Source organism: Boleophthalmus pectinirostris, unplaced genomic scaffold, assembly GCF_026225935.1.
Source record: "Boleophthalmus pectinirostris isolate CB_2022bp ecotype Guang Dong unplaced genomic scaffold, ASM2622593v1 HiC_scaffold_8, whole genome shotgun sequence".
NCBI lineage: Eukaryota > Metazoa > Chordata > Actinopteri > Gobiiformes > Gobiidae > Boleophthalmus > Boleophthalmus pectinirostris.
The window spans coordinates 7,481,612-7,498,042 of NW_026571515.1; the positions used below are offsets into that span (position 1 = coordinate 7,481,612).

The 16,431-nt window shown below is 37.7% G+C and overlaps 1 protein-coding gene across 4 annotated transcripts in view; it reads right to left on the reverse strand.

The window, feature by feature from the left end:
• Window positions 1–5,600: 5,600 nt before the first annotated feature.
• The window catches only part of LOC110156037 (helicase ARIP4-like), a 190,056-nt gene continuing 179,225 nt past the window's right edge, over window positions 5,601–16,431 (reverse strand). For all 4 annotated transcript variants that reach the window (XM_055165551.1, XM_055165550.1, XM_055165553.1 and 1 more), the window contains 9 exons: window positions 15,662–15,783; window positions 15,065–15,164; window positions 14,355–14,560; window positions 12,376–12,551; window positions 11,775–11,971; window positions 10,519–10,721; window positions 10,064–10,153; window positions 9,842–9,937; window positions 5,601–8,601 (listed from right to left, as the gene is read on the reverse strand). In XM_055165551.1, the coding sequence (XP_055021526.1) occupies window positions 7,745–8,601; window positions 9,842–9,937; window positions 10,064–10,153; window positions 10,519–10,721; window positions 11,775–11,971; window positions 12,376–12,551; window positions 14,355–14,560; window positions 15,065–15,164; window positions 15,662–15,783 (2,047 nt within the window). In that variant the 3' untranslated portion in view covers window positions 5,601–7,744. The remainder of the gene's footprint in view (window positions 8,602–9,841; window positions 9,938–10,063; window positions 10,154–10,518; window positions 10,722–11,774; window positions 11,972–12,375; window positions 12,552–14,354; window positions 14,561–15,064; window positions 15,165–15,661; window positions 15,784–16,431) is intronic.

Consider the following 16,431-nt stretch of genomic DNA (forward strand, 5'->3'; position numbering starts at 1 on the left):
TATTTTCATATTTTATGTGTTTGTGTTTCTATTTTTGTTTGACCAGTGGCAGATGCTGCTGGGTAATTTGTCTTTAATTTGTTTTTGGCCCAGTATTTGACTGGAATCTAGTGACATGAAAATAGTTATAGCCTGGATTTAGTGGCACAGAATTTCACTAACAAATGCATCATTTCCCTTGTTGACACTTCAGCCAGGGGATTTTGAAACAAAGTGGACTTAAGATGTTAAAGCTTTTATGCAGCACTGACCTAGATGCAGTGGGCGTGTGGCCTCATATCTCGGGGTTGCTTACGTGTATTTCTTGGGATACAAAGATTTTTAGATACTTAACTGCTTCTTATTAAGAATAATTCAGACTTAGTAACTACTTAATAATAATGTTAACCCTCTCAGGCTCAAATAAAATTTTAGTAACAGGAAAAAATCGGATATTTGGGGAAAATGATTATATGGGGTAGTAATATATAATCCTGACTTTTTTTTTTGAGAGAGACCTTCACATCCAGTGGGTTCTGGGATGTTTCAGATTTGCAGCATTGGTCCGGTGTGGTAAATTAACACTGAAGACTGAAAATTATATGAACGCTAACTTTATGTGTAAACCACTTTTCATAACAATGAAAACATAAAGCAGAGTGTAACAGTTTTACAGTGGCAGAAAAACATTACTTTTTCATGTAGTGTAGTGTTCCAAGAAACAATTTTTATCCTTTGTAAACAACAAAAGTACTTTGCACTTCTGGCAGGTCGTTTTTTAAAGCAGCTCTGCTTGTACAAGTGTCTCCATGGCCGAGCACCAAAGTCCATCTGTGACATGTTAGTGTCATATGAACCATCTCACACTCTGAGGAGCTCAGGGACCGACCTCCTGCTGGTGCCCAGAGTCACGACTAAACAAGGGGAGTCAGAGTTTCAGGTTCATGCAGCTAAAACCTGGAACAGTCTGAACATGTGAGACAGACTCTTCTGTGACGCTGTTTAAATCCAGGCTCAAAACATTTCTGTTTAACTGTGCATATAACTGAAAGGTTTTCATTCCGCACTCTTCTCTCCAATTTATGTCTCTCTTTTTAAATTTTAATCTTCATGATTATTTATGTTTTGATTTGTTTTTATTATGATTTTAATGTTTTTCTTATTCTGTAAAGCACTTTGAATTACTTTGTGTACGACCTGTGCTATACAAATAAACTTGCCTTGCCTTGTGTGTAGTCATTCTTGCACAGTCTGCATCGTCCACGTTTATCAGCATGGATGGGAAAAAAGGCTCCTGAGTAAAAAAAGCTCATAAAATATGGATTTAGAGTAAGTAGGTAATTGGCATTTAGCTGTTGCAAATCTGCAACGCCTGCCTGGAGAGGGTTAAGGTTAGTATATTGAGTTGTTACAAAGCTGATTCATTTTAATACATTCTTTGTTTATTATGAATTAAAGTTAAGATCATTATATTTAAAATTTTGCTAAAATTGTATAATTCTTTTCCCAGTTCCCATTTTTCTGGTGATTATTTGGCAAATCAAATATAAAAAAACCCCCACCTAACCCTAATATTTTAAGTATCAGAAAAATGTGTTTCTTGTGCAATTTGTGTTTAACTTTTTGACAGAATTCTCCCTAATGTGAAGTATTTGATGTAGAACTCTCTAAAAACCAGTGCTAGTATTTTGTTACTTAAGTAAAAGTACAGAAACCGGAGCAGAAAAATACTCAAGCAAAAATATCACATGAAAAAGTATTAAAGTACCTGTTTAAAATGTACTTAAAGAGTAAAAAGTAAAAATCTTGTGATCTTATAAGGCTGTGTTGGTAATCTGTTGGTTTTATTTATATATTTTTGTTTGCTCAAATTATGAACTAGATAAAAATAAGCCCTTAGCCTTTTCAGCAGGTTTCAAACAATGATAAAAAAATACTTTTACTTTACAATCCAGTTCAAAAGTGTAGTGGAGTAGAAAGTACAGATACCTGCTCTCAAATATAGTGAAGTAAAAGTAAAAAGTAAAGTACAGATACCTGCCACCACTGCTAAAAACTAAATTTTCTGTAATTTTCAGCATATTTTTCAACATTTTCAACCTCCAAATTAAGACAAAATTAGAGAATCGTCAAATCTTATTATACGAACTTTGCTAATTTAAGCGTAGGTTTCGTGAAGTGTGGTTCATTTCTATATTATTTTCAAAGAATGACCCAGAGAAGAGATATTTTCAACAGTTTCTCTTTATTTACAAACTTCAAAAAAGGGTCTAAAAGTAAAATCGGAGACATCATCCATTGACACGATAAGATAAGACAAGACAAGTTTTTTTTTAATTCTTTCCTTAGAGACAGCAGCAGCAGCAGCAGCAGCAGCAGCAGCAGCAGCAGCAGCAGCAGCAGCAGCTCTCCTCACATTTGGATTCGGACAAAACAAGGCTCGTAGATAAAAAATAAATAAATTCAAGTATTGAGCCTTCCCCGCTAGCACAAGAACGTTTGGTCGATATCCAAGGCCGTCGTAAAGGATGATGTACACAAATATGGATATGGAAAACAAAGAAAAGTACGCGCTCACGAGGCAGAGCGCGTACTGTCACATTAGAAATGATCTCGAGTGGCATTGATTTCTGCTTTCTTGAAGTGCATATGACAGGGTAGTGTACTTAAAAGTGCACTGCGCGGCTTTTCTGGTTGAGGGTCCGCCGCCTGCTCGTCTCCACGGCTTTCTCTGGAATGTTCCACGGTATGACTTTAAACATTCACCTAGCGTTTGTTCATTACGGGTGTTTGTGTTGCTCAAAATACAATAATTCCTCCACAGATCTGAACTGTAACGCCGTAACCTGCTTCTCTCCCTCATGATAAATACATTTAATCTTTACTGTGGAACATTCTAGACCGAGCAACAGCATCTCCATGGTAACAAGCAAGTGACGGGCCATCCACTAAAAAATACTAAGCATCACTGATAAAGATTTGACTTGAAATTGTACCTAGTTTTTAAAAATTGTGGTGAAGTTTAACATTTTACTTTGTCGTTTGCAGATGTGACATAGAGGTATTTCCAGTTCTGTTACCTAGCAACGATTAATAATAATAGTAATATTAAGGGCCAAAACAGGTCTCACACTGAGCTGAAGCTGGACCGGGTGAAGTCTGAGCGAGGCAGTAGAGAGATCTAGAAATCAGGCACTACTTTTAAATCTTCACAAACTGATATAAAACGAAAACCTGTCATATGCACTTTAAAGCTGCACTGTGTAACTTTTCTGGTGGAGAGTCCGTCAAATGCTTTTCTCCAATTCTAATTCCAATTTAAAATGTTTCACAGCCTGGAATTAAAACCTTTCTATCTTCACGAAGACCGAACCAGACCAAGTTACAGGTCAGATCTGCGGAGAGGCGACCCCGCTCACAGTCACAATTCCTGTTTTTCTTGGTATTTTTGAAGCTATAAAACCACCTGTAATTCGATAAATGTAAAGCGGAGCTGTTTAACGTCACACCGCGGGACATTCCAGGCAGAGCGATGACATCTCCATGGAAACAAACAACCGAAAAAGTTACATAGTGCACCTTTAACGCATGCAACAAAACGACCAGCTGGACTCCAAGATGGACTAAAGACATTCAGAGATCCAAACTTCGTCTGATCCAAACTTCGTCTGATCAAACTCGATTATTTAGACCGTGTTGCTACTAAGGACCAGAGACGATATAAAAGTCCATTTGATTAACCAATTTACCTATGACACAAAAAACACGGGCCCACACACCTTTCTGCGTGGCCCAAAGGAAATATTCTATAGTTTCTGTCAAAATTTTTTCATTCTTTAAAGGTGTACCGTGTAAATTTTCAGGGTTAGGATCCGTCGACTTCTTGTTTACCTGGAATTTTCTACAGCACGGCATTTAACGAATACATTCCCAAAAAAATATATAACAAGCAGGAACGCTACAAGGCCAGGTTACAGGTCAGATCTGTGGAGAAGCGACTTCACTCACAATTAAATGGATGTTTTCATGGTATTTTTGAGCAATTAAAATACCTGTAACATTATTTCGACACATTTTATGCCTTAACGTTGAACATTCCCAGGCGACAGTAAAGTGGCGAACCCTCCTGAATAGCTGCACAGTGCACCTTTAAAGCTACCATCTGTAATCTGATTGGCCAACCCAGCTTTTTTACATGAACGCGTAAAAAGTTGAGGTGAGGGGGGGAGGCACAGGATTCACATCTGCCATCTACTGGTGGAAAAAAAAACAAAAAAAAAACGTCACAGATGGTAGCTTTAAAATGTAAAATAAGGCAAATACTGTAATATTTTTAAGCCAATTGTTAACGAAATAACAAAAAAACAGAACAAAATACTAAACATGACTTCATATCGCTGCTGATTGTGCATGAAACAAAAACTTGCAACTCAAATCATGTCAATGTGGTCGTCCCGAACGGGGTGAACTCTGTGGCTTTTCAGATTTTGCGACGTGAACAAAACATACAAAAATAAAGTAAAATATGAAGAATACACGCGATTTCTTTCTGACAGAATGCTCCCAAATATATGTTTTAATTTGCCTGTAGCTGAATTTTTAAAACAGTACTTTTGCAGTGTTTGATTGGTCCTCATTTTTTCAGCATTTTTGAGTCAGAGTAGATTGTCACATGAAAATACGAGTCGTAACAACAAGTAACAAAACGACAAAAAAAAAAAAAAAAAACATCAATCAGACCCAAAATAATTGTACAAAAATACAAAATAATAATGAATAAATACAAACTGTTATAAATAAATTCAAATTTGGTAAATCCAAAAAAAAACATGTAAAAAGAGGAAAGTAAATTAAAACAGCTGGTTATGGACAAACGACGTGTGATGGAAGATGGATCAACTTTTTGACAACTACTGCCATTTTGGAATTTTTTTCCACAATTTTTTAAACAAATGATCGAACATTAGACTTAATTATGTTTCTAAAGAGTGGTTTGGTACAGGCTAAAATATAATTAAGTAGTATAATCTGGAAAATGCCCAAATAATCAGTAACAACGACCTTACTGAGGAGCAGTATTACAAGATTAGATAAAAAAATACTGCACTTCTTGATAATTTATGTCTTATTACTTCAACTATCCGAATATCAGACTGCAAAATTGGTATCATTATTATTATTTTTTTTAAATTTACAGGTCTTATATTAAGCAAAACTGACTCTTGTGAGCTTTAAGTCGTGTTATAATGCTCATCAAACCTCATCAAAAACAGACCTGGAGTTGTGTTTTGTTTCATTCAGAAATATTTGAGTTATGCTTTATGCTCTGGGCCACTTTGTGATGTCATGAAGTGGTAGTTGTTCACAGCAGAGCACACTGATATGCAAAACGCAAACAAAACGCGACTCCAGGTATGTTTTTTTGGTGAGGAAACATTATAACAGTTGAAAAAAACAGCCCTGGGTCCTTTAATAGGTGATATTTTTAACCCAATTTACCTACACAAACTTTTTATCTCTTTAACTTTTTAACAAATTCTTTTTAGCGTCTTGTATTGCACCACTCTTTGGAAAACTCGAGACTTAAATGCCGTTACAGTGTCCATTACTGTACAGTGGAAGATTTTGTGCTTCTCATTCTCACTTTTCACCTCGATGATTTTGGACAAAGCCAAGATAAGTTTGGTTCACGATGATGTCACGGCACAAAATGAGACGAGCACGTAAAGAAAAACGTCGGAGAGCGAAATTTATCTCAAGACGATTTGAAAATATCTGAAGAATATTTACGTAAGTTTGATGGAGTCTTTTTGGATACTTTTTCCATGTTATATATATATATACATTTTAGTTTGTTTGTGATCAGAAACGCCTGGACTTTTATCAGAGCAGTCATGTGTGATGTCATGTAGTACTTGAAATAGCAGAGGCCAGTGAAAAAAGTGTATTTAGTGGTTTAGTTCCACTTTAATACAATTTTAAAATGTATATGAAACTGTAAACGTTTGAAAAATCTGTATTTCAACTCTTTTTGTTTTGGTTATTACAACAACATTTAAACATTTAATTTGACACTGCTCCCCCTAGTGGACACTTAACGGCATTACAATTCATCTTAAAGTTTCTGCCTAATATTGCTAGTTATTACTCTAAAATATTGCCAAAATATCTGATGATTTTAGTCCAAAAACAACTCCATCAAATCCAACTTTTCTAATCCATTTTGTCACTTCCATCGGCGAATCTTTATAGAAAAAACACATTTACAAACACGGTAAAGACACAAGCCTAAAAACCTACGGGACATCACCTTCTCCACCGCCTTCCACTTAAAATACAGACATTATATAGGCTTGAAGTGAGTTTTGCATGGTTTTCCTCGAGGCTACAGTAAGACTGCCAGTAGTGAGATGCGTTCCTCTCACGTTTCACATTCAAAAAGAGATGGAGGCAGTTAAAAGGCATCTTCTGTTGGTAAAGTGTTTCGTTTTCTTAATTAAATGCCGCTACAAACAGTAATTTTTCCTCATTTCCTGATTTTTTTTTTTCTTTTTCAGGCATTGGCTCACATAAATATTGATGTAAAAAAAAAGAAAAATCAGATCTCTCTTCTTTTGCTGCCTAAACACCGGCCTCCCTCAGACCAAAATGAAAATCTGACTTATTATTTTATTATCAAGCAAAAAATGGAAGGGCATCTGGTATAATAAGTTTAGATCAAATTAATATTCAATCTGAGAATCACGTTTTTATCACTTTATCTGAAAAAAGGCCCTGTTCCCGTTGTATTTGAGCAAAACTCCAGTACAGATAAATCGTAAAAGCAGCAGTTGTGGTCAAAATAAGTCTGCTGCGTGCTGTCCGATAGTCAAGAAGTGCACATTAGCATGCTAGTTGTACTGTCACGTCTAAACTCTGGTCTCTGAAAGTTGTGAAAAGCGCTCACGGTCAGTAACCAGGATGCTCGGAATGCAAAAGGCAAGTAAAAGTTAACTTTGGACCACTGCAAACCTTTAAAAATTACCTTTTTTTTTTTTTTAAGACAGTAAAAATCAGGTACAGCGCCTTAAATTTTTGACTTTGGAAGAAGAAAATCAAAATCAATCGATGCCACAAGGTTGAATATTACACAATTACATGGGACAATCTGAAATTTTAAGAGAAAGACAGATTTCAATGGTCTGAAAGAGGCCCAAGATTCCACACAAGGCCTGGTTTAAAGGCATTTAGCGTTACATTCTCGTTGCTAAAGTTTAAGGTTTTTCTGCGACTGTTTTAAAACGAAGCCTCAAAAATTATCCCATTTTTTTTTTGTTTGTTTGTTTTTTTCCGAGGTCATACAATACCCATGTCCTGGCAGTGAATATTTTCAATCCGTTCAAAATGTTTTCTCAGTAGCAAGAATCAACGACTGACGAAACAATATTTAGAACAAGATGTTGCTACCAGCTAATGCCAAGTCTGTAAGCGGAAAAAGTCTTTAGCAAAGCAGAAACTACGCGCTTCTATGCAGTACAACTAGTGGCCAGACGGGGTCACTGCAGGCTCAACCCACTCAGCAGTTTCCAAAGAGTCCAGTGATTTCGAAGCGGAAGCTCACAGTCCCAAAAAAAAAAACAAGCTCGGAAACTCAACTTGTCACTATAAATTAGCCGTTTCAGCACAGCAAGTAGCATTTTTAGCTTCCCTAGTGGCCCGGCGACGCAGCCAGGATGTACCCCGGTGAATAAATCAAGCAAACATTCAAGCAAACGTGTCCAGTCCGTTAATTTTCTTTCACTTCAATCACGTCGTCGTCGTTGTCCGAGCTGCTGGCGCTGCTGATGTTGGCGCCGTTGACGAGCACGGACCCGCGCTTGTTTGACTCGGCGCTGGTCGGGAACTTGGAGAGAAAGCTGGCGCCGGCAGGACCGGGCGTGGCAGCCGGGCCGAGCAAATCTCCGTTGAGCATCGATTTGGAGTAAAGATTAGCCAAGGACTGCGTGTACGCCATGGGGAAACCCGGAGGCAGCATCCCGGAGAGGCTCGCCACGTTCGGGTTTAGCATGTAGGGAGGAATGCCGCTCGAATTGGGTTTCACGGAGGAAAACGAAGTCGAAACGGACGTGGTAGGTGTTGTCGTGGAAATATCCGGGTACATGTATCCGGATTCGCCCAGCTGAGACGCTTGGAAATACGGGGAATTCATGTAAAGCGAGCGGCTGAGAGCGGCGGGATTCAAGGCGATGTGCGGGAGGGAGTACGCGCTGTTGAACGGGTAGCTCTGCGACGCCAGCGCGGCGGTGGCGGAGGAGTGAGGCTGGCCCAGGCTCGGCTGCTTGCTGGGGCGTTGTTCCTCGGACACGGGCGAGGAGGATTTGCGTTTGGAGCCGATGCGCAGATCTTGGGGAGCGGCAGAAGAGGCGGAGGCGAAAGTAACGTCGGCCATGTTGGGGAGGGCGGTGCCGTTGAGCTGAGGAGGCTGAGGTTTCTGTTCGGAGGTTCGGGTGTAGCGCTGGAGCTCGTCGATGATCTCGGGGCTGTCCGGAGAGATGGGGCGGGGCAAAGACGGTAACTTCCTGTCGGGCGACACGCAGCCGTTGCTCCCGGTGGAGGAGAGGTCTTGAGGTTTAGGCTGGGAGTCTGGAAAACAGCAAAGATCAATGGTTAATCTTAATCTTAAAGGTGCATTGCGTAACTTTTCTGGTGGAGGGTTCGTCAAATGTTTTTCTCCTCGATTTTCGCTCAGATCAATCATTAGTGGAGGTTACAGGCTATGAGGAAAAGGTGAGTTTTGAGCTGTTTTTGTAAGTGTAGTTAGTCTTTCATTTATAAGCAGTGGTTTGAAGATGATTAATTTAAATTTGTATAATGTAAAAGCATGTTCAGAGCACGATCACTGCAATAAAGCTTAAGATATATCAATCAGAAAATCACCTAAAAGTACTGAAACATTTATTCGAACAGTAATGCATAGAAAACAAAAAAGCATAGATATAATTCAAAAATTAAACAACAAAAAATGTAACAATGAACAAATAAAAATAAATAAAATAAAAACAAAACATTATAAACATAAATAAATAAAATACATAACAATAAACAGAAATAAAGGTCACGCAGATTTCACTTGTGTCCGAAAAGAAGTGGAAGGAGATAATTTTATTTTTCTAATACTATTACAAAATTCTTAAAATAAACTACCTCTAGACTAGAATTAAACCGTCTCTGAACTAGTAAGTAGATAATAAATCTGAAAACAAGATGAATAAGCTTGAAGAATAAGCATAAAAATAAATGTCATGCAGATTTCACTTGTGTCCGAAAAGTAGTGGGAGGAGATAATTTACTTGACAAGGTGGATATCAAAGCAGAACAAGTTACAGGTCAGATCTGTGGAGAGGCGTCCCCGCTCACAGTCAGAACACCTGTTTTTCTAGGTATTTTTGTGCTATAAAACCACCTGTAATTGGATAAATGTAAGGTAGAGCTGTTTAATGTCACACTGCGGAACATTCCAGGCAGAGCAATGACGTATCCATAGAAAAAAAAATCAAGTGATGGAAGGTTACATAGTGCACCTTTAACTTTTTGACAATGTAAACCTTTAGGGAAACAATGTTCTAAAAATTTGTGATATATTTATTAGGAGAATCAACTCTGACACTTAATATTGCTGCTTCATATTAGTTTTTTTTATTTTAGTTTTATTAATTTAATTTAGAGTAAATACCACATTTTTAGAGACATGCTGATTTCATCTAAAAATCTGAGTTATCCTTCAATTCATGGGTTTAAGAGTGGTGACAAATTAGGACAGTTCTCGTAACAATTTAAATGAATAACGTTTATTATTTCTGTATTAAACATTATAAGTATGTACCTTTGGATGGCGCTGTTGTGTTTTCCTCCAGCGCTTTTGCTTTGTTTGCTGCTCTTATGGCAAAGATTCTCCCATCTGAGGTCCGAATGTAAGTCCCTGAAAGAAAAAAAAGAAAGATACAGCATTTAAAATTTGCATCAAAGCGTTTTTACTAATTATAATGCTGATTTACAATTGAAAAAGTATGACAAATCTTTTTTTTAAATGTCCGTATAGTTTTACCTTTGGTTCCCCTGATGATGTGGATACTTTCTCCAGCTGTGATTCGGGCCTGAACATCTGCAGAGCTGTTGGTGCCTGGAATCACCATGTCTGAAACAGAAACACACAAAAGAAATGAAACATCAAGTTATGTTTGAATGTTGAATGTATGTTTTGAAATAAGTGCACTGAATTTACTTTAAAGAGCCTGTCCACGTATCAGTACAGATATACTGTCTAAGCAGCTCTTGAGCTCAAAATAAAACCACAATGTTCTGACTCCATTTAATTATAAAGCATTTTACTGTCTGATAATCATGAAGTGCAAGCTAATTGTCACTGAAAGTTGTGGAACATATTTATAAACTTAAGATGGATTACTTCTGTTTTTCTCATTTTTAACACTGTAACAAACAGGTACAGCGCTTTATTTTTTATTCTCAGGAGAATATTTGGATCTTAAGAACAACTCTTACCAGTCGTTGTGACGATCTTCTGCACAACCACCCCGGCCTTCTGCAGACAGTTGACAGGAAACCCTCCTAGTTTGGAGTCAGAGGAGGCGGAGTCTGAGTTGGGGGCGGCGGCTGTGGCCTGGCGAGGCATCGTGGGATCTGTAGTTGACTTAACCGGACGCACGCTGGCCATAGGTTTGTCCTCAACACGAGCAGGAGGCCGCCTGGAGATACAAGAACGTACGATTGATTAAAACAGAAGAGCAAATATGATCTAGTTTATTCAAAGGTGCAGTACGGACTTCATCATGGAAACAGAAAGTTAAAACCATGCTTTGTGCTTTATGAGTAACTGTATTCGGTTACAGTTACTGTTTCAGGGAGTGGTAATTGGATTACAGTTACTTTGTTGAAATAAATGGATTACACTGTGGTATTTTCCTGTTTTCACATTTTGTGCTATATCCCTTTTTTTTCCTTTTTTCTGTAATTCCACTCATTGCCGAACACTAAACCAGGTCTAAACCAGTTCTAATACCAGGTCTAAAACCAGGTCTAAACTAGGAATAAACCAGGACTAAAACCAGGACTAAAACCAGGTCTAAACTAGGAATAAACCAGTAAAACCAGGTCTAAAACCAAGTCTAATCTAGGTCCAAACCAGGTCTAAACCAGGTCTAAAACCAGGTCTAAACCAGGTCTAAACCAGCACTAAACCAGGTCTAAACTATGTCTCAAACAGGATTTAACAGGACTAAACCAGGCTGCGTAGACCGTGCCTCCTCCTCTTCTATCAATACTATTTTTTATTTTGTTAAGTAAAGACTGGGCTTTTTATTTTCTTTTAGCAAACAAAACATCTTATGTTATGATATCCTCATCTTTGCTTCTCTTCAGCAAATCAAATAATCCAAAGTATTCAGATTACATTACTCCCTTTAAGTAATTTAATGGATTACATTACAAACTACATTTTGGGGTCTGTAATCTGTAACCTGTAGGGGATTACATTTTAAAAGTCACCTTCCCAACACTGGCTATACCGTGGAATATTATAGTCAGAGAGTCAGGTTTGTGGAGATGCAAGCCTGCTCAGAGTAACGATGCATGTTTTTTTACTTACATATTGTGGCTTTAAACAAATTTAATATAACCATCACCATTTTTTATCTAACTAAACTAACTATTTCACTAAATCTAACCACTCTAATTAAAAAAATAAATCAACAAATCTGATTTTAAGTCTGTTCACACATAGATCCAGGTTTCAGACTGACCAGTTCCTCTGGCTGAAGGCGGGTATGTTGGTGAGACTCTGGTCACTGGCGGGGTAGTAGTGAGCGTACGAGGGCCTGGTGTACGGGACAGAGGCACGTTTCTCTTCCTCGTAGCCTTTCTTCGCCTCCTTCTTCTCTGCAGAGCTCAGCTTCATCTCACGCCGGTCCATCAGCAAAGACTCGTGAGCGAACGGTTGCTACAATTTTTAAAAAAGAGGCAGAAGTTTAACATTTATACATTTAAGATTTTTTCATTTTAGGTTGTACGGACTTTTTATGAAGAGTCCAATCCATTCCCAGGTAAAGCATGTGGTTTAATTTAGACTTTAGAGGAATAAATTAGGGTATTCTTGTGTTGAATATTATTGTCTTCTTTATATTGAAAGTTATTTTTACAATTATGTTTTTGTAAATAAACAATGAAATGTATGATTTTATAGTCTGCTCATATTTGAAACTGAGTATTTATCGAGTTTCTTTTTACTTATTGTATTTTATATGTCTGTACTGCTTGTGTACATGTATGAAATGCGTTATACAAATAAAGATAAGGACTGGATGCTGCTTGAATTGTGCAAATAGAAAGTCTGTTTGATTTTACCTTGGTGATGAGGTGTGGGTAGAGACACAGCGCCCTCTTGAGGACAGACTCCAGGTGGTCATTGGGCCGCAGCTTGACTTCTTTGGGGTCCGGTTCTTCTTCCACAAAGTGAAGCAGAGACTCCACCTCCCTCCGAGTGAAGGTCAAGACCGGGTTGAGATCGTCAACGACACGATCTGAAGGACAGAGGGAGAAGAGGAGATGGGTCAAACACACTGATACTGAAATGTTTACTAGTGGTTTGTGACTAGATCAAATTCTGTTCATATATGACAAGTTTAATATAGTGTTTTTTTCCAGAGTAACTCAAAGACGCTTCACGATAAAGTAACACAAAACAAGAACAGCACAGACAAAGCAGGTAGTGAGGAAGCTGTCACTAGTGGAGGTTATAGGCTATGAGTTTTGAGCTGTTTTTGTAAGTTGTTTAGTTAATCTTTCATTTATAATCTTTCATTTAAATTTGTATAATGTAAAAACATGTCCAAAGCGTGTTCAATACAAAAAAGCTTAAGATGTATCAATCAGAAAATGACTTAAAAGTAGTGAAATTATCTTGCTGCATGGACAGATAATGAATGAATGAATGAATGAATGAACGTTGCATAGAAAACAAAAAAGCATAGATATAATCCAAAAATATAACAATAAAAAAATCTAACAATAAACAAATAAAAACAATAAACAAAATAAAAAACAAAAAATTATAAAAAAAAAAATAAAAAACGTAACAATGAACAAAAATAAATGTCACGCAGTGTGTCTGAAAAAGAGTGGGAGGAGATCATTTTACTTGACAAGTTATCTTAAAATAAACTACCTCTAGACTAGAATTGAGCCGTCTCTCAACTAGTAAGTGGATAATAAATCTGAAAACAAGATGAATAAGCTGATACAAGTCTTAAAATCTTGGCCAGATCAGAGAAATGTGTAGTCCTCAAAATTCAATTCAAAATTTTAATCAAAAACGATTCACAAAAATAAGACCACACAGTGAGTTAAACGTGAGTTATACGTTATATGTGAGTTATAAATATTGAAATCAAGTTTAAAACGTTTGTATGGTGACAGCTATAGACTGTAGTTGCCGTATTCTAAATAGGAAGTGAGCATGGGGGCGCTTCCGGCTCCATCGACTCTGGCACCAATTGATTTTGTACTGAAACCCTCTCTCTCTGTAACTGCTCATTTTGGTCTTAAAATGTTCGTATTAACCTGCTCTACATGACAGTGTTTTTTTTATTTCGCCGTTTTGCCTGTTGTGACTGCAAGCATCGTGAGCTACACTTGACACGAACCAAAAACTATGGCTGACGTCTTCATAAGCGAGTTTCAGCTGACGTCATTGTTATTAAAAGCCCGCGAAATATTTTGGTCGGAGGCAAGAAACACGATAGCGTCAAACACAGTGCGTAACCTCGCGTATTTATCCCCGATAATGGTAAATTCCTGCTGCATTATCGGATGCACAATAGAAGCACGGAAGAAGGAAAATGTCTTTTTCATATTCTGAGTGAAAAGAACCGCTGACGGTGAATTAAACGGCTTTCAAACATCCGCAGAGCAAACATAGAAGATCCTAACAAACCGTGGACTCCAACAAGTTCAACAACACATCCAGACTCTTGGAGGTTTTCATCTTTTCTGCTGTGAATGGCCCAGGAGTTTCCACCAAGTCATTGTGGATATCGCCAAAGTGAATATTTGTCCAGGTAGTTGGTGATTCTGGCCAGAAATTTGGTTTGGTCCACCTTTTGTCGGGGTTGAAAAAGGTGATTTGGCTCCGTCGATGCTTATGACCAATTTCTGGTCAAATGGTCTTGGGTCCTCTGCCGTTAGACTGGATAAATAACCGGGATCAATACCCTTTACGTGCTTTCTCGCTCCGTCCGTCATGTTGAATTAGTGTTTCTTGCCGCCGACCAAAATAATTCCCAGCATGCAACGCGCGCTTTTGTCAACAACGAAACTCTACTCACCAGACATGCCCTGCTTGGAGATCTGCCGGTCGTAGATCTTCTTCTCCAGGGTGAAGTCGCACACCAGTCTGTAGATGTGGCAGTGCTTCTTCTGGCCGTAGCGGTAAACTCTGCACACGGCCTGGGCGTCGTGGCACGGGTTCCAGGAGGCGTCGAAAACCACCACGCGATTCGCCCCGATCAGGTTCACCCCCAAGCAACCAGCTCTAAAACACACAGAAGGACACGTGGAGAGTTAGTTATTATTACAAGTAAAATGTGTGAAAAAGAAGCCTGCATGATCTTGTTGTACTCGGAAGACTCTATATTGTGCTACTTTCTGATCTATTTTAATTTTCTTTAAGTTTCCTCATCACAAACAGACCTGGAGTTGTGTTTTGTTTCATTCACACATGTTTAACACACAGGCACAAAGGTAAAAAGTAGCTGTTAACTTGAAAACTATTAAGATTTAGACTAATAATAAAGAGATGAAACAAAACACAACTCCGGGTATGTTTTTGAGGGGGCAACAAGAGTCAGTTTTGCGCAGTATTATTGTATAATCATTGCTGGACAGGTAAAGTTTAAATGCTGATATCAGAAAGAAAAATAGGGGATTGTTGCATTTTTAATAGCAGGATAAAATAATGCAGTCAAATTTGAGTTTAAAAAATTGTATATCTGTACAATAAACACATTTCTGTATCATTAGTTGTAGTTTTCGTCACCTGGTGGAGAGGAGGAAGACCCAGGCAGACGTGTTTGCGGGGTCATTGAACTGGTTTATGAGACGCTCTCTCTCTGAGGCTGTCGTGCTACCATCCAGTCCTGAAAAAAAAGGACAAAAACAAAACTTTATTGATCCAAAAGAGACATTATTTAGACATAATCGCTCACACATCACAATATATTATAATAACAAAGCACAAAGAACTACATGTGGTAATGAAAAACTCAAAATAAGTAGCAAAAATAACAAGAGAGATGTTAAATAAGACGCATAAATCGTCAACGACCCATTTTTCTTGCTCTTAATTTTATTATATATAGAGATAAATCTATGCTTTTATTTACATTAAAAATAAGAATGTCATACTGGAACAAGTCAGTGAACAATGCAGTTTCCAAAAATCAACAGCAGGTGGCAGCAAAACAAGGCAAAATACAACCACAGTAGAAAGAATAATACATTCTTTATATTCAACTTCTAATATACTTACCACTTCTGTACTTATATCTATATCTAAATATTTAAGAATTAACAAGCCTGTTTACAAAATGTTATTAATAATTATAAAGATCAGGAGGAAAATGTCTGGACTCACTGTAGTAGTTGAGGTTTCGGACCCAGTTCTGGTTTGATTTGTCTTTGTTGGAGTTTGGTGAAGGAGGAACCGGGCGCTTTGCCAGAAACTCCTCAATGACAGTCAGTGTGGACAGACTCTGACTGTGGATAAAAAGAACACATAAAATCAGACGGATGAACAGGGTGTACCAAAACAAACATACGAATCATTAAAGGGCCCATATTATGACATTTTCTGATCACTGTTATGTTTTGTCCTCATCAGAAACATAGTTGGAGTTGTGTCTTGTTTCATTCACGCACGTTTAACACACGAACCCTGCGTATTTAGAAACAGAAAACACTAATTGTGACGCCATGTAGTGGTAGTTTTCCAAGTTAACAGCTACCTTTTACATTTAGTTCAGTAGAGATTGTCATTCCCAGGGTTAAAATAATCCAAATCATTCCAGTGAAAGTGAATGGAGTTAAAAAATAAACAAAAAAAACAGAAGCGCTTTCTATTTTACCACAGGGCATTTTGAGGTTTGGAGATGTAGACAGACTAATAATACAGGATTACACATGTAAGAATGAAACAAAAACACAACTCCGGGTCTGTTTTTGCGGAGATAACATTATAACACGGCTTAAGGCTCACAAGAATCAATTTTGTGTAACGTAGGACCTTTAATATGCGCAAATAGGAATGTCAAGATATCAAATTTTAGTATTACGATAATTGATTGATTATCAGAGGTGGGGATTTATTTTTAGGACTTGAGACTTGTCTTGATAAAATAGACTCTA